Source organism: Eubalaena glacialis, chromosome 7 (genome assembly GCF_028564815.1).
Source record: "Eubalaena glacialis isolate mEubGla1 chromosome 7, mEubGla1.1.hap2.+ XY, whole genome shotgun sequence".
NCBI classification, from domain to species: domain Eukaryota; kingdom Metazoa; phylum Chordata; class Mammalia; order Artiodactyla; family Balaenidae; genus Eubalaena; species Eubalaena glacialis.
The window spans coordinates 23,920,031-23,936,892 of NC_083722.1; the positions used below are offsets into that span (position 1 = coordinate 23,920,031).

General features: G+C 54.0%; 4 protein-coding genes across 7 annotated transcripts; 2 read left to right on the forward strand and 2 right to left on the reverse strand.

The window, feature by feature from the left end:
• The first annotated feature begins 1,556 nt into the window (after window positions 1-1,556).
• TNF (tumor necrosis factor) lies at window positions 1,557-3,357 on the forward strand. Its single transcript, XM_061194928.1, has 4 exons — window positions 1,557-1,742; window positions 2,326-2,371; window positions 2,561-2,608; window positions 2,936-3,357. Exons 1-4 carry the CDS (start codon window positions 1,557-1,559, stop codon window positions 3,355-3,357), a joined length of 702 nt encoding a protein of 233 aa, XP_061050911.1.
• A 2,566-nt stretch (window positions 3,358-5,923) lies between these two features.
• Window positions 5,924-7,908, reverse strand: LTB (lymphotoxin beta). 3 transcript variants are annotated; one of them, XM_061194931.1, is made up of 4 exons: window positions 7,726-7,908; window positions 7,254-7,305; window positions 6,982-7,056; window positions 5,924-6,562 (listed from the first exon to the last, which is right to left on the reverse strand). In XM_061194931.1, exons 1-4 carry the CDS (start codon window positions 7,885-7,887, stop codon window positions 6,108-6,110), a joined length of 744 nt encoding a protein of 247 aa, XP_061050914.1. In that variant the 5' UTR covers window positions 7,888-7,908; the 3' UTR covers window positions 5,924-6,107. The 3 variants fall into 3 exon arrangements, with proteins under 3 accessions (XP_061050914.1, XP_061050912.1, XP_061050913.1); XM_061194929.1 differs by lacking the exon at window positions 7,254-7,305 and having other exon boundaries at window positions 5,924-6,720; window positions 7,726-7,887; XM_061194930.1 differs by lacking the exon at window positions 7,254-7,305 and having other exon boundaries at window positions 6,448-6,562; window positions 7,726-7,887.
• LST1 (leukocyte specific transcript 1) lies at window positions 6,822-13,672 on the forward strand. Of its 2 annotated transcripts, XM_061194932.1 has the most exons (5): window positions 6,822-6,988; window positions 7,382-7,671; window positions 12,468-12,566; window positions 12,891-12,913; window positions 13,448-13,672. In XM_061194932.1, exons 1-5 carry the CDS (start codon window positions 6,969-6,971, stop codon window positions 13,595-13,597), a joined length of 582 nt encoding a protein of 193 aa, XP_061050915.1. In that variant the 5' UTR covers window positions 6,822-6,968; the 3' UTR covers window positions 13,598-13,672. The 2 variants fall into 2 exon arrangements, with proteins under 2 accessions (XP_061050915.1, XP_061050918.1); XM_061194935.1 differs by lacking the exons at window positions 6,822-6,988; window positions 7,382-7,671 and adding an exon at window positions 12,036-12,071.
• Window positions 13,673-14,188: 516 nt separating this feature from the next.
• Window positions 14,189-16,266, reverse strand: NCR3 (natural cytotoxicity triggering receptor 3). Its single transcript, XM_061194936.1, has 4 exons — window positions 16,209-16,266; window positions 14,645-14,989; window positions 14,367-14,474; window positions 14,189-14,235 (listed from the first exon to the last, which is right to left on the reverse strand). The coding sequence occupies exons 1-4, from the start codon at window positions 16,249-16,251 to the stop codon at window positions 14,189-14,191; spliced, it is 543 nt and encodes a 180-aa protein (XP_061050919.1). The 5' UTR covers window positions 16,252-16,266.
• Window positions 16,267-16,862: the final 596 nt, after the last annotated feature.

Consider the following 16,862-nt stretch of genomic DNA (forward strand, 5'->3'; position numbering starts at 1 on the left):
TGGAAGGAAGTGAAAGGCTCTTAAGAGCCAGCCATTGCTTGACTGGACACCCCACGAGGAGACATCTGACCCTTGATGAAGCCCAATAAACCTCTTTTCTCTGAAATGCTGTCTGCCTGTATCTGTCTGTCTGGGAGGGGAGAATTCCCCAGATGTCTCTAAGGAATGGAGGGAGGACAGGAATCAGAGGGACAGGAGCTGTGGGTGTACAGAGAGGCCTAAGGGGCTCTGGTGAAATATGGTGGCCTCACAGGGGTGGGAGGAGACCAGAGGATAAGCTGAGAAGACAAAGGAAAGATGCAGGTCCAAAGTCTGGAGAAGTGGAGGTCAGGGAACCCCTGAGGAATGGGGGTTACAGGAGGCTTCTGAGGAGCAGTGACCACACTGAAGGGTGTTTGTTTGGGACTGTGGAGGAGGAGCATGAGGCCCCCTGGAAGACATGGCCATGCCAGGGCCCCGAGGAGTGGGAGAGCCTCCAAGGCTGGGGGACTGGAAAACATAGGGGACATTTCAGGAGACATGGTCACGGGCAGGGGCTCTGAGGGCCAGGGCTGTCTCCAGGAAACTGGAGGGAGCAGGGAATTCTTTGCAGATACATGGCCACACACAGGGACTCTGAAGGGTGGGGTCTTCGTGCAAAAATTGGGGCATCACATGCCCTTGGAAGCCAAGACTGAAACCAGCACCAGAGTTTTGGTGAGTCCCCGGTCAGAGTGAAAGGAGAAGGCCTGCCGTAGTGGGGTTCGTGAATTCCCAGCGTCGCTTTCACTCCTCTGGGGCTGTCCCAGGCTTGTCCCTGCCATCCTCCCCCAGCCCTTGCAGAGCCTCAAGCTTCCCTTCCTCCAGCTCCTCTTGCCCCCAGGGACCCAAACAGACATCTCAGGACCCAGCACAGCTTCCCCCAAGTTTTCTCTCCATTAAGGACTCAGCTTTCTGAAGCCCCTCCCATTTCTAGTTCTACCGCTACCTGAGTCCGGTCTGGAAATCAGAAGGAAATTGGCCACAGAACTCATCCCCCAAAGAAATGGAAACAGTGGGAACTAGGGGGCAGAGGGGAAATGGGGTCCAGCCTCCAGGGTCCTACATCTACAGCAGTAACTGGCCCAGGGAGCCCCCCTCAGAATCCGGGTGGGTAGAGTAGGAAGTATCCTTGATGCCTGGGTGTCCCCAACTTTCCAAACCCCCGCCCCCGTGATGGAGAAGAAACCGAGACAGAAGGTGTAGGACCCGCTACCGCTTCCTCCAGATGAGCTCATGGGTTTCTCCACCAAGGAAGTTTTCCGCTGGTTGAATGAGAGCCTTTCCCCGCCCTCCTCTCACCCCAGAGCGTATAAATGCAGCTGTTTGCACACCCAGCCAGCAGAAGCTCCCAGAGCGAGGACACCAGGGGACCAGCCAGGAGAGAGACAAGCAACTCCAGACCCCCCTGGAAATAACCTCCCAGACCACACACCCCCACCCCGACAGGCAGCCAGACGACTCACTCCCTCTAACACAGCCTGCCACAGGGCTCTACCGTCTCCCAGCTGGACTTGAGCCCTTCAGAAAAAGACACCATGAGCACTGAAAGCATGATCCGGGATGTGGAGCTGGCAGAGGAGGCGCTCTCCAAGACGGCAGGGGGCTCCCAGGGTTCCAGAAGGTGCTTGTGTCTCAGCCTCTTCTCCTTCTTCCTGGTCGCAGGAGCCACCACGCTCTTCTGCCTGCTGCACTTCGGGGTAATCGGCCCCCAGAGGGAAGAGGTGAGTCCCTGGCCAGCCTTGGCTCATTCTCTCACCCAGAGAGAAATGGGAGAGGAAAAAGGGCGAGATATGCGGTGGGGGAAAGAGGTGTGCTGATGGGGAGGCTTGGGGAGGAAAATAGTGGAGAAAGATGGGGAGGCAGAAGGAGACGTGGAGAGAGATGGGGGAAGAGAAGGAAGGATGGAGAAATAGGGTGCCTGGCGCATGGGCGTTGCTCTCTAAATATTTGTCGAATGAATGAATGAGTAAGCGGGGATTTAGATATAAAGAGAGATGTGTAGACAGATAAGGGATATGGGTAGAAAGATGGGGAAGAAAACAAGTCATCTGGATAAAGATGGTGAGACAGAAGGAGATACAGCAGGTATGAAAGAGAGCTAGGAAAGATGAAGCTAAGGGTGTCTGGCACACGGAAGGAACTCAATGCAAGAGCTGTTAAATGGATGGATGAATGAAAAAATGGATGAATGGGGAGAGAAAACGAGACACATCAGGGCAGAGAGTACAAGCTAGAGAAGCAGCCGGCTGTTTCTCCTTCAGGGGTGACTTGCTTTGATACTAATCCTCCTTCTTCTCCCAACAGTTCCCAACTGGCTACTCCATCATCAGCCCTCTGGCTCAGACACTCAGTAAGTGTCTCCAAAACCTCTCTCCTAATTCTGGGCTTGGGTGGGGGTAGGGGTTAGTCCTGGGATGGAAGCAGTAGGGGAAATTTAGAGTTTGGGTTTGGGGGGAGGAGGAAAGGAGGTCAAAGTAGTGGGATATTTTCTGGGAAGCTTAAGGGTCTCTCACCTTCTTCTTTTCTCTTCCCTCTTCAGGATCATCTTCTGCAACCTCAAGTAACAAGCCCGTAGCCCATGTTGTAGGTAAGAGTTCTGAGGATGTGTCTGGGGGATGAAGAAGCAGATGGGATGGAGAGGGGTAGGATTTGGCAGCTGAAGCCAGGCTGAGGGTAGACAGACCTTGGAGACAGGGTGAGAAGGACTCACTGAGCTCAAGGGGAGGGCGGAGGATACTTAGAACTTGAGGGGGATACTCAGAACCTCATGGCCAGATGGGATGTGGGAAGACAGACAGAGGGGACAGAAACCGGATGTGGGGGGGGTGGGCAGAACTTGAGGGCCAGGATGTGGAGAGTGGAACTGACAGGGTCACAATGACTCACCCCTCCCTCTTTTTCTCCGTCCCTCCAGCCAACCTCAGTGCTCAGGGGCAGCTCCGGTGGCTGAACACATATGCCAACACCCTCCTGGCCAACAGCGTGAAGCTGGAAGACAACCAGCTGGTGGTGCCGACAGACGGGCTGTACCTCATCTACTCCCAGGTCCTCTTCAGGGGCCAAGGCTGCCCTTCCACCCACTTGTTCCTCACCCACACCATCAGCCGCATCGCTGTCTCCTACCAGACCAAGGTCAACCTCCTCTCTGCCATCAAGAGCCCTTGCCAGAGGGAGACGCCAGAGGGGGCTGAGGCCAAGCCCTGGTATGAGCCCATCTACCTGGGAGGGGTCTTCCAGCTGGAGAAGGGTGATCGACTCAGTGCTGAGATCAACCTGCCCGACTATCTGGACTTTGCTGAGTCTGGGCAGGTCTACTTTGGGATCATTGCCCTGTGAGGGGGCAGGACATCCATCCTCTCCCACCTCAATTACTTTATTATTTACTCCTTCAGACCCCCTCATCCCCTTCTGGTTTAGAAAGAGAATTAGGGGCTCAGGGCTGGGCTCCAAGCTTAAAACTTTAAACAACAACAACACTTAGAAATCAGGGATGCAGGGAAGTGTGGCCTGGACAATGGGGCACTGACCACCACCAAGAATTGGAACTGGGGCTCTGGAACTCACTGGGGTCCTCGTGTTTGGATTCCTGGATGCAACCTGGGACACCCAGAATGTGGGGGCCAGGGGAACTTGGGTTCTGACTGGAACACTTCAGAACATTCCTTGAGAAGATCTCACCCAGAACTTGACATGAGTGGACTTCAGGCCTCCCTTTCTTCCAATGTTTCCAGACTTCCCTGAGATGCGGAGCCCAGCCGCACCCCAACGGGGCCAGCTCCCTCTATTTATGTTTGCACTTGTGATTATTTATTATTTATTTATTATTTATTTATTTACTAATGAATGTATTTATTCAGGAGGTCAAGGTGTCCTGGGAGACCCAACGTAGGGGCTGCCTTGGCTCAGATGTGTTTTCTGTGAAAACGGAGCTGAACTGTAGGTCATTCCCACCCTGCCTCCTGGCCTCTGTGCCTCCTTTTGCTTATGTTTTTAAAAAATATTTATCTGATCAAGTTGCCTAAATAATGCTGATTTGGTGACTGACTTGTCGCTACATCACTGAACCTCTGCTCCCCAGGGGAGTCGTGTCTGTAACCGCCCTTGGCGAGAAATAAAGTGTGCTTAGAAAAGAAATATGGCCTCTTTCTGGGAATTAATTCTTCATTGGCCTCTCCTTGGGGGTGAGACGTGGCTCCCTGAAGTTCTTTCTCCACAGGGCTTAAGATCCCTGCACCTCACTCCTTGGACTGCTGGGGCTCAGGAGACCCTACATAAAACAAAGCCCAGCTGAATATGCCCCTCCCCCAAGAAAGGAACCTGAACTTAATTAACTCTCCCTCAGGGCACTGGAATTTCCAACTCTGGGAATTCCTTTCCAAGCGGGGGAAGTCCTGCAGCTCAGATGAGATTTCCGGCTGTTGTGGCCTGAGCGAAAGACCCAGGGAGCGGCCAAATTCTCAGGTACCTGAATCACAGCCAAGGGACTTCCAGACAGTCAGGCACCTGGGCTCCAAACCGCCTGATCCCGCCCCACGCCCCTCCCCGTGCCAGCCCAGTCCTAACTGTGCAACCTGAACCAGTCACTGAACCTCGTCTATCAAAGAGAAGTAGGAACGCCCACCGCACACGGGGCCCTGTGAGAACAGAAGACCTAAACTCTTTACAACAGAGCACCTAGCGGAGCACTCGGTGAATTCTGGCTTTCTCCCTTTTCCCAGCCCCCAGTCTTCTACCCGCTTCCATCTCTCAGTGGATGGAATTGAAGAGGAGGAAGAAAATAAAAAACAAGGAATAAGATGTAGGTGAAGGACCCACCCCCCATGCCAGCTTGGTCTCCCTGATTTTCTTGGCAAATGATGAGGAGAGGGATGGGAGGTGGGTGAAGTGGAAAGAGAAATGCATTCCTCCCCTCCAGGAAGGCTCTTCTGGACACAGAGTCAAAGACAAATATGGAGTCAGAAGTGAAGACTCAGAGAGTGGCAGCCCTCACTGGGCTCTGAAGTTGGGCTTTCCTTCCTGCTAGCGTTGCCAGGCAGGGGGAAAACTGTGCGGTGTGCCGCAGAGGTGGGGTGACCCACTGGGGTAACCTAGATAGAGCCTTGGATCCTCCTCGGCCTCCTCCAGCTCGGGGCTGAAGGTCAGTCATGGAGTGAAGGGGCTGTTGTTACTCACTCTGGGGCCCCGACACTTGCCCACTTATGGAAAGGGGACCTGAAGTGTGACTGAGGGGTGAGGACCTTCCATCCCACCCTGGACAGGGCCAGGTGACATCAGTTTTTCCTCCTCCCCCTCCTCCCCAGGTTCTCCCTGGTGTCCTCGGGCACTATCCCCACCCCATCTCTCTTTCTCAACCACCCTCCCAACTCCTTCAGCCTCCTCCCTTCATGCCCCGGTCCCCACCCCAACTCCCCCGCTCCCCGAGCTGTGGGTCTTCCCTTGGAGAAGAGTCGACTGTGGCTAACAGGGCCTTCAGGCAGCTAGCAGAGCAGAAACGCTGTCCCCTCAGTGCTTCATTATCAGCCCTATTCGGGTTTACTCTGCTGGCTGGGCCTTTCTGAGTGGTGCTTGCCTTCCCCGGTAATGACCCCTATCACTACCGGGAGGGACCCAAGAGAGAAGAGTGCAGTGTTGAGTCTGCGGGGACCATGTGGCCTTGAGAATCAGGTTGCTTGGAGATGCTTTGCGGTTTGTGGAGAGCCCTTTCCTTCTACGCTCCAAATGGGCTAATGCTGGGGCAAGGCCAGTCAGAGGCAGGGGTGGGTGGGACTCACAGATCCCCATCCCAGGGAATAGAGGCCATGCCAGGTGTTATGAATTGTTTCAAGTGACCAGAAAAATACAGAGACTATTTAACCAACATTTGTGTACCCACCCTGAATGAAGACACGTTAGCATCTCAGCATCTGTACCGGCAGCACTAAAGCTTTACATTCTTTATTTTCACCAGGCTCAAAATCAGTTTCCAAACAGTCTTCTACATTTTCGCCACGGCCATGGGGTCCCTGGTGTCTGGGTCCCCAATATCTAGGCTGATTCGTTCACATACTCCCACCATGCAGTAGTCGTTTTAGGGACGCGGGTAGCCCTCACCCCACCATCACCGCCCCAAAGAAGGTCTTTCCTCTCCTGTAGTCCACCATATCGGGGTGACTGATATTGACGTACACTCTCTCGCCCCTCCGGAGCTGCACCAGGCCACCGAACCCCACGCTCGTGTACCAGAGGGGCCCGTACTCGTGCCTCCGGGCGGGGTCCAAGACCGGGGTCACGGTCTCCGCGCCCTCGAGCAGCAGCTCGGGACTCCCCGATCCATAGGCGCCCCCCGCCCGGTACAGCCGGCTGAGCAGCGTGACCGAGCGGTCCAGGGGGTCCCCGCCGGGAGGGGGCGCGCGGCCCCGGTAGCCGACGTGACAGTAGAGGTAATAGAGGCCGTCCTGCGGCAGGGCCAGACCCTCGGCGCCCGAGAACTGCGTCCCGCTCCTCAGAAACGCCTCTTCTTTCTTCGCCTCCCAGCCTAGCCCCTGCCCCCTGGTCCAAGCGCCTGCAGAGAAACGGGCCGGTTGGCTCTCGGAAATCCGATCCTGAAAGGAGTGATCCAGGCCCGGGACTTCTGGGAGGGTGGGCATGAGGGACAGTTGGGGCTTTTAACCCACTGCAGGAGTCCAGCCGGGCTGGGGGAGCCGGGTGATGGCGCTCCCTCTGCAATGAGTACGAGTTGGGACTGAGGGCACCTGGGTGTGCGGTACGGAGCGCTGTGGTGGGGAGATCCAGGCCGGGTTTTGCCTCCTCCGGCGGGGGGGAAAGCGAGAAGCTAGAATGCTGGACGAGCAGAAGAGTGCGTACTATAGCAGCGGTGAAGCAGGTGGGCAACCCAGCACGGCAGTAACAGAGCAAAGGGACCCTAACTGTGGGCGAGCAGAACTGGCACCCTTGGACTCTTCAGGTCTATGAGATCCTTACCAATGAGGTGGGCAGCCGGGAGCCTGGGGCTGAGATCTGTTTCTGCCTCCTCCTCCACCGGCAGCTCCCCGGACTCTGGAAGGGGCGAAGAGTCCACGGTTGGGGGCAGGGCGGCCACCCACGTGTAGTCACCTTGAGAGGACAAGGCGCCAGGGCCCAGGGATGGGGCACCTGGATTCCTGGAGGAAGAGAGTACCTGGGGATGCAGATGGATGGGAGCTGGGAGTCCCTGAGGGGCAGAAGCAGGGGAGGGGGAGATGGTCGGCTCTTACCAAATCGCTGATGGGCCTGTGCTTGGGCGCCTGGGTCAGCGGTCCCTGTTACCTGAGTGGGTGGGGTCACAGGGCCCAGAGTTCAGTCTTAGCTGATGCCAACCCCACCCCTCCCATTCCCAACATAGATGCAAGCTCCAGACTTGGGGTTTCTCCCACCAGCCCCAGCCTCAAAACACACCTCCCTGGAATGGAGAGCAAGCAAGGCATCTGTACTTGGGCAGAGAGACAGAGGCCCAAGTATGTCTTGGGAAGAGGAGAAGAGACATACAGACAACCAGAAAGGGGCTTGGTGACATCAGGGCACAACAGCATCACAGGAACGTGGAAAGAGGACCAGCAAAGAGACAGAGAAGACATCCCCACTGGGGGACAGCCAAGCCAGCTAAGCAGGATGAGGCAAGAGGCATAGCCAGAGGTGAGTGAGCATCAGCAATATACGGCCCTTGGAGGATTTGTGGCAGCCACTCACCAGTCCTCCCTGCTCCTGGGGCACCAAGGCCAGCACAGCCAGAACAGTGATAGGCACAGCCAGCAGGAGGGTCACCAGGGAAGTGGCTCCTGCGACAGCCAGCAGGAGGCATCCCTTCCCCTGGGGCCTCCTACCCCGGCACTCCAGCCCCAGTGCCCCCATTGAGACTGAGCCAGGGCCAGGGCAGGGGGGCTTTCATACCTCAGGGGTGGGGCCACCCCCTCCCTGTAGACCCACACACCTGGCTGGGACTTTCCGAACACCCCTGCTCCCCTCACCCTGCTTCCTGTTTACCCAGAGCTAGGGTGGGGCAGCTGGATGCCTGAGTTCTCTGAACTGGGGAGGGAGTTGGGGTGAAGAGACAGGCTTTCAGGGTAGAGCTGGAGGGGGCCTTAGAGATCTTCTGACTCAGTGGGAAGGGAAACTGAGGCCCAGAGAGGGAAGCTAGCTTGCAGAAAGTCAGGCAGCTACAGTGAGAACACAGAACTCCAGATAGCTAGTGTGGTCTGCATTCTTCTTCTTTTTTTTAAAATTAATTAATTAATTTATTTATTTATTTTGGTTGCGCTGGGTCTTCGTTGCTGCGCGCGGGCTTTCTCTAGTTGCAGCGAGCAGGAACTACTCTTCGTTGCGGTGCACGGGCTTCTCATTGCAGTGGCTTCTCTTGTTGCAGAGCACGGGATCTAGGCACGCGGGCTTCAGTAGTTGTGGCACGCGGGCTCGCAGGCTCTAGAACACAGGCTCAGTAGTTGTGGCACACAGGCTTAGTTGCTCCGCGGCATGTGGGATCTTCGCGGACCAGGAATTGAACCTGTGTCCCCTGCATTGGCAGGTGGATTCTTAACCACCATGCCACCAGGGAAGTCCCTGGTCTGCATTCTTCTGCACCCCAGAAGTGGGTGCTGGAGGAAGGGCTGCATCCATATCCCTGAGGTCAAGGGCTGGAATAGGAGGACGAGAACTGGAATCTTCAGGGATGGATGTCTAGGTTCCTAAGAAGAACCTGTCCCCACATTGGACTGACCTCCTCCTCCCATTCCCTTGCTCCCTCCAAGCCCCCAGAGCTAGGTGAGAAAGGCAGAGTTAAGCCAATCCACGGTGATGGCAGCTGAAGGGGGCCTCAGCCTCACCACTGACTATTGACTCACTGAGGAGGGATGGAAATAGAGCATTACCTCCCTTGCTACACAGAGTGTAGACAGGAGAGCGATGAGGCATCCACCCCCAAAGAGCTTCACAGTCTAGAATGAGCTCCATCCATTTAGTAGATGCTGACTAAGTGTTAAGTGAAGAAAGGACAAAAGGATGAGTGAGTAAGCAAAACAAAGCAGTAAGGACCAAATGAATGGTATAGTAGGCAGAGCAGTAGGAGTTGAAGGGAGGAAAAACCAGGTCAAGGAAGTTGGAGGTGGTCCCAGATCATTTCCCCTTCTTGATATCTCTGTGTGTTCAGGTAATAATAATAATAATAACAACATAGCTAATATCCAGATAGCATTTGGTATGTGCCTGTCACTAATCTACACACTTTATATATAATAATGCTCTTTCTTTCTTCCTTCCTTTTTCTTTCTTTCTTTCTTTCTTCCTTTCTTTCTTTCTTTCTTTCTTTCTTTCTTCCTTCCTTCCTTCCTTTCTTCCTTTCTTTTTGGCCACACGGCACGGCATGAGGGATCTTATTTCCCCAACCAGAGATCAAACCCGTGCCCCCTGCAGTGGAAGCGTGGATTCTTAACCACTGGACCTCCAGGGAAGTCCTATAATAATGCTTTTAATCCTGATAAAAATTCTAACAGGGGGACTTCCCTGGTGGCACAGTGGTTAAGAATCACGGGCTCCACAACAAGAGAAGCCACTGTATTGAGAAGCCGGCGCACCGCAACGAAGAGTAGCCCCCACTCGCCGCAACCAGAGAAAGCCTGCGCACAGCAATGGAGACCCAACGCAGCCAAAAATAAATAAATAAAATAAATAAATTTATTTTAAAAACCCCAAAAAAACTCTAAGAGGTAACTGAGGCACAGAGAAGTTAAAGAACTTGTGGAAGGTCACACAGTAGTAGCAGAGACAGGATTTGAACCCAGGCAGTCTGGCTCCATACCGTTAACCACAAGACAGTTTAAAAAGTGAGCACTGACTTCAGATTTGTCCATTTCAGGGTATGTAAATCTTACCTTTCTCACTCTCCCCAAAAAAGAATAGGGAAACAAATACTGAACTTGAGTCAATGATAAGCATGGTAAAGGGTTTAGAGGTAAAATGTACTGAGGTTTGCAACTTTGAAAGGTATCAAAAAATGAGATGGATTGATAGATATATGATAAAGCAAATATATAGAAGAATATTAATTGTAGAATCTAGGTGGTAGGGATAGGTTCACTGTACAATTCTTTCAATTTTTTTCTATGTTTGAATGTTTTAATAATAAAACATTTTGAAACAATATTTTCCTACTGTCCTGCATGGGAACACTGTGGATGGGGGAAGGGAAGGAAGTAGCAGAAAATTTCTCAATCTGGAGAAGGAAATGCAAATGCTTATGGGCCCAGGCACCAGATCTCCTCTTCAGTCCTTGCTTCCACATGAGCTCCCAAGTCTTCACCCTCCTCAAGGACTAGGTGTGCCATCCTCCAGCATTTATCTCCCTCTCCATCACGGTGCCACTATGAGGCCTTCATCCAGGTCCTTGGACTACCACCCTTACTTTTGTGCTCAATATCAGAATGCTGCTCCCTGCAGGAAGGCCATCTGGATTGCCCACACCTCTTCTCCCAACACCAACTTGTCATCAACTTTCTGTCCTAGATCTATCAGCAGTGCTCATGTCGATCTAGTCTGGCTGTCTCTGACTCTCCTGTTTGTTAATCAGTCAGCCAAGTGCCCTGTTAGATACAGCCCCAGAATACCAGGAGAGTTACCCAAATCCACCAGAACTCCCAGTCTGCCTTGGGAGCTGGAGTGTGTGTCCACACATACCAGGATCATGAGCTCTCAGCGACACAGTGTAATTGGGAAAAGTGAATCAGGGAAGGCACCTAGAAGGTATATGATCACTGACGACTTGCAGGATCAATAGGATGGCTGGAGCTGACAGGGATCACAGGCTGAATTATAGTCCTAGGAGTCTGAAAGGAAAAGATGTTGTAACCCTAACCCTCAAAGCCTAACTTCCTCTCCTAACAATGCTAGGAGGCACCCAGGCTGGGGGAGAAGTTAAACCAGAGGAGGGGCAGGAATGTCTGAGGTGGCAACACTTTACCCAGGCAGCTCCGGTCAGTCTGGAGTCTGGCCACAGACTCTAGGTAAGCCGGGCGAGAGCAGGGAACCCCCATGAAGGAAACCCAGGGAGGGGACAGTCACCCCCAGAGTGAGGTGAGTCTAAGATGAAGGAAGGGAGAATATGGCTTTGAGGTTCCCTGGGCCCTGGGGGAATCCTCTGTCTGGCCTCTGTCTGCGCTCCCCAAAGAAATTTAAACAATCCACTTCTGCCGCCACTCCCCGTCATGGCCACCGCAGGCCCCCCTCCCCACCTGCCACCCCCCACATCCCAGCCTTCCTCTTGAACCCAGGATGGTCTCAGTTTCCACACCCTGGTCACCGCATCTGGCTCTGGATGAAGTCAGCGGCCCCCTCTTTGCCCTCAAACAGGAACCAGTGGTTGTAGGGCAGGAAGTGCCTGAGGGGAAGTTATGGGCCCCAGACGCTCCTCCATGTCCCACTTCAACCCCAGCAGTATCTGCCCAAGGGAAGCGGCTCTCCACACCAGCCAAGCGGGGCCCCCCTTTCCTGAGTTGCTCTGGGGCTGAGGGAGCAGCCGTAGCTGCCAGGTGGTGCTGGACACCACCTTCCCTATTTTCCCACCCGTCCCCACGCACCCTCCGGACCCCAGCTCCTGCCTCAGCCCCCTCACCGGAAACTAGAACTATCCAGTGCTGGAGAGGCCCCTATGAACCAGTTGGTCAGCCTAGGGTCGGAGAAACAGAGTGGACTCTGGAGCTGGACAGAGCTGGCCTTGAACCCCAGCTCTGCCACTTCTGGGCTGGACGTCCTTGTCGGAGTCCAGCCTCGAGTCTCAGGTCCTTCACCAAGGAAATGGGCACCATAATACCCTACATTGTTATGGGGATTAGCGATGACAAATAGAAAGAGCCCAGTTCAGGGTTGGCACATAGCTAAGGCTCCTCAGCCTGGGAAACGATTGTAACAGAGGCCCCGGACTTTACAGATGAGGAACTTGGGGCACGTGACTCACCCCAGGCCATTTAGCCTGGAAGAGCAGCGCTAGGTTTCCCAACCTGCAGGCTAGTCTTCAGTCCCCAACCTAATGAAAGCTTGTGAGGCAAACGGTAAGGTAACCCTCCGCCCAGGGAGGGTTGTGGTGCACAGGGAACAGTGGATAAAAAGCGGTGTGTGCGCGGGTCGTGGGTAGGTGGCCAGGGTCTCTCGGGGCCAGCCAGTGCAGGGGACAAGGGACTTCATGGGGAGGCCCAGAGAGGGCAGCAGTGGTGGTGGGAGGTTTCTGAGGGGCGAGTGTTCTCGGGGATGAGCAAGGTCACTGATGAGGGATGGCCACCTCTGGGAGGAGGTGACGAAACACAGTCTGGGGTGAAGAACCTCTGAGAGAATGGTTTTCTGCCTCTAAAACTGTTGGAGAAAGGAGCTGAGATCCCCGACCAACGAGGAGGATGGGGTAAGCTGAAGAGAGAAATGGGCCCTCTGACACTCACCCCTTTTCCCTGCAGAGATATGCCCTTACCTATATGGGGGCCTAGGGCTGGGGGTGCTCCTGTCCCTCGCTGTGGTCGTTCTGTCCGTCTGCCTGTGTCGGCTCCGTGGGAGAGGTGAGCCCCACCCTCACCTCCCTCGTACCCCCTCGCCCCTCACCCCCACCCTGTGCCGCCCCACACACACCCTTTCCTACTGTGCTCCCAGACGCCCCCATCAACCCTGACTCGCCCCTCCTGCCTGAGGAAGGGGGCAGAAGTCGGGTGGGAGAGGGCAGGGGAGAGTGTCCAAAGAGAGAGACCTTGGCTTTTGGCTGTGGGAACCACAGGGAGGTTGGCAAGTGAGGAAACACCTGCTGGGGGTGGGGGGAGTGAGCGAGGAGGGCTGGGAGGTGGCACAAGGGAGGCAAGGGCCGAGCTGAGCTTCTTCTTTTCTTCCAGTGAGGAGGCTGGAGAGGAGCTGGGTGAGTCTGGGGCAGGGAAGTGCGTGATGGGGCAACAAGAGGGGGCTGAGGTCGGGGAGCAGGAGAAGAGGGAGAAACAGGAGCAGGAGAGACAGAGAGACAGAGGAAGTAAGAGAGAAGCAGAAAGAGGGAAATAAGGGATGAGAAGAAGAGAGGAAAGGAAAGGGGTAGAGATGGAAAGAAGAAATAAGACAGAAAGGAGAGAGAGGGGAAGAAATGAGGGAGATAGGGACAAAAGTGAGAGGCAAAAATCAGAGAGAGAATGAGAGAGACACAGGGAAAGTGAGAGAAATCAAGAGAAAAAGTCAGAGAAGGAGATTAAGAGTGATAGAGGGGGAGAGTGAGAGAGTAAGAGAGACACAAAGAGAAAAGGACAAGAGAGAGAGACGGAAAGAGAGAGAGAGAGGGAGAGAGCGCGCAAATAGAGGCAATGAGGTAAGAAAGTGGGGGGGGGGCAGCAAGAACTCAGAAGGGAGCGTCAGGGGAGGGAGGCTCCTGGGGACCTCCTGTCAGCACCCTCCGCCCCGGCCCCAGGCCCAGCTCTCGCAACAGGAGCCCCACTATGCGTCCCTGCTGAGGCTGCCTGAACGGAAGGGACCTGGCCTCGGCAACCAAGAAAGGGAAGGCAGCAAGGAGGACCCCAGCACGGACTACGCCTGCATTGCCAAGAACAAACCCATCTGAGCACCTCCAGACGCCTCGTCCAACCCAGGCGGGTGGTCAGGGCCATCCTGTGGTTCACCCAGTAAAGACCATGGTCTCGCCACCCTCTGTGTCTCAGGCTTCTCCATCCACCTCAAGCCCCAGCTCAACAGGGCCACCATCAAAACCTAAGCAACTTACCCTCCCACCCATTCTTACCCACCAGGGATTCACTGGGTGAAGAAGAGTGTTTAGGGACCCAAGCTCCCCTGAAGGCCAGAAAAGAGCATTTGTCTGTGGGCCTTTGAGAAGTAGAACTAATCATGTCTGATATTCCACTTTTCTCAGGACAAAGGGCCTTGGCCTCCTGGGTGGGAGAAGGAGGTGTGTTGAGTCTCAGGATGATGGTGGGAGGGGACTCTAGGCACAATCCTGGGAAGCTCCCTCCTTGGACCTTTCCAGACCAGACTTGGTAGGAGGGAGAGTAAGAGTTGGGAGAACCCAGAACAGGGCACATTGGGGCATCTAGAGATAGAGCAGGAAATACACAAAAGGAGTTAATGGTGGGGCAGAGAGGGATTTATTGGGGGGTCTCTTGAAGAACTTGGGATCACTGGGGTCTGAAATCACTCATCAGAGGCCATCCAAGGAGTGGCAGTGTGTTCCCATGTGACAGTGGCCTGGTGGAGAGGCCACAGGAGTAGCTCAGTGCTGCAGCCCTCCTTCTCTTCTTGGTCTCTGTCTCCGCCTGCTCCAGCCCTCTCAGTGCCCCTCCCATCTCTGCGCCCATTGTCCCGGCTCCACTACTCACATTTGCCCTGGTAATAGATGGTGCTGCCCATGGCCACTGAGAGAAAGCTGAAGGCATAGAACCCAGCCCGAAGGAGGAAGACTGTGCCGGCAGCTAGCTGAGGAGGTCCTGCATGTGGGCGGGGAGGGGGAGGGGGAGAAGGGCTTAGGAAAGGAGACCCTGGGAAGGAGCGTGCACAGGCTTAGGGAGGACAGCGGGCCTCAGGGAAGGACTCTCAACTCGACTACCAGGGAGAGTGGGGCCTCCGGCCAAGGAAGCACAGCTTCCCAGCACCTCACCTTTCTCCACCACCAGCAGAGTCCCATTCCCTGTTCCGACACCCAGGCCCAGCACCTCCACCCTGCACACGTAGACTCCGGCGTCACGGGCTCGGGTGTCCCAGATGTGCAGCTCCGCCTGGTGGTCACAGAGGAAGCGGGAAGAGGGAAGAGGGGCCAGGCGGCCCCTGAACTCTGAAGTCTCATTCCTCACCTCCTTCCCTGGGGCCACTTTGTCCTGGTACCATGTGACAGAACCAATGGCCAATTTCCCTTGGCTGGCATTGAAGGAACAGGGCAGGAAGGCAGGGGTGCCCTCCTGGGTACGGATCTCAGGGGGCTGGGACACCCAGAGAGCACAGGATCCTGGGGGCAGAGAGAAGACCCAGAGAAACACCTCCCCAATTACTCCAAAGAGAAAAGACAAGAGAGCTTGCAGTAGACTATCCCTGCTGTACCCCACCCACAGAGGGCCCAGAGGGATGAGCACTTCAGATGTCTCATTAATCCTTTCCTCTTTACCAATCTAATTTCTTAACATTGCTTATTAAATTGTTTTTCAAATTCTTTCCCATACCAACTCTCACCCTCACCCTCTCCCATCATTCTCCAGTTCCGTTCACTAGTAACATTTTGCTGAAATTTAACTTGTCACAGTGAAAATGAAGCTCATTCATGAAATGTGGCTGCCTAGTTAACTAATAGCATTAATTATATTATTCCAGGTATTATCTTAGTACTAATAGCATTCTGTAGCATACCATCCTTGCTACTTTGTTTTTTTTTTGTTAAAGAGCATTAACTAATTAAATCTCCAGGTGAAGACATGGCTATAATTGCTTGGGATCCCTATTTAACTTATCTAAATTGATGAATTAAACCAATTATTAAAATTCTTGATTAAATTCTCTAGTTAATGAAATTTACTAATCATTCTTCTATTTCAGTGATTCTCAAACTTGAGAGCACGTTGGAATCACCTGGAGGGCTTGTTAAAACAGATTCCCAGGCTCCACTCCCAGAATTTTTTATTCAGTGGGTCTGGAGTGGGTCCTGAGAATTTGCCCTAGGTCCCCGCTGATGCTGATGCTGGTCTGGAATCCACACTGCCTTTAGTTAATGAATACGTCTGACAATTAAAATCAGTTTCATTAAGAAACTTAACTTAGATTTAATTAGATCTCCTAAACTCCTAATTATATCTAGACCCTAGATAATACGCCTTGTTTAATAAGTTTATTAAACTCATCGAATTAAAACTGACCCCTTAAACAGATTTGACCCCTTCCTTCACGCCCTTCCTTCCTTCAAGCCCTTTTTTTACTGGTTCTTTAAACTTTATCTTGTTAGGAACGTGGCTGGGAAGGAAGAGTTCTGGGATGGAAGCTGGAGAATGACCTTCCCAGCGGGTGACATGGAGGGAACTGCGAACTGGGGAAGCCCACTGGGTATCAGCTTTATGGAGGGACCCCCTGCTTTCAGCCCCCAACCAGTCTGCTCCCCCGGGACATCTATGTCCAGCCTCCCCCATCCTCCATCCTCCCAGCCCCACACCCCTCAGGGTCCTGGGAGAAACCCCTGTCACCTGGATGGACCGTGATGAAGATGAGCAACAGCATCCGGGCCATGTCGAAGGGTGTTCCTGTTGACGAGGAGGACATGAGCAGTGAGGTCTGGGTGGAGGAAAACGACCCACTAGTTTTGACCAGGACTTTGGTCACTGGATGGGGGTGGGGAGCTTCCTGTGACACACAGGACTCACACATCACTTACAAAGGACCTCAAGTCCCTAGGGCCTCGGGCATCAGATGCACACCTCCCTGAGGAAAGAGGATGCTGCTGACGGTGATATCTGGGTCATTAGGAGGTGGGGGCAGCATGTGGGCATGTTGCCTAAGTGTTTGAGGGGGAGGGTGGGGCTTAGATGGCCGGTAATGCTAGGGTGGGTGGGTGGACGGGTGAGACCAGGATGTGGTTCCCCTATCTTTTGAGATTCAAGAAGACCAACCCTTTACCAAGAATTAGCCTCCAAGAGCCTTTCTGGGCTCAGAGCTAGCCTACTTCCCCTCCCCTTGGCTCAATAGTGCCCAGGTCCACCCCATCTATTCCCTTCCTTCGAGTCCGGCCCTCCCCCAGGGCTGCTCTAGAAATTCTATAAGTGAGAGGATTAGCAGAAGTCAGCTGATTGGTGGCGGCGGCAGGGAGTTGCCAGGGACTTTGTCTGGAAGCTGCATTTGCG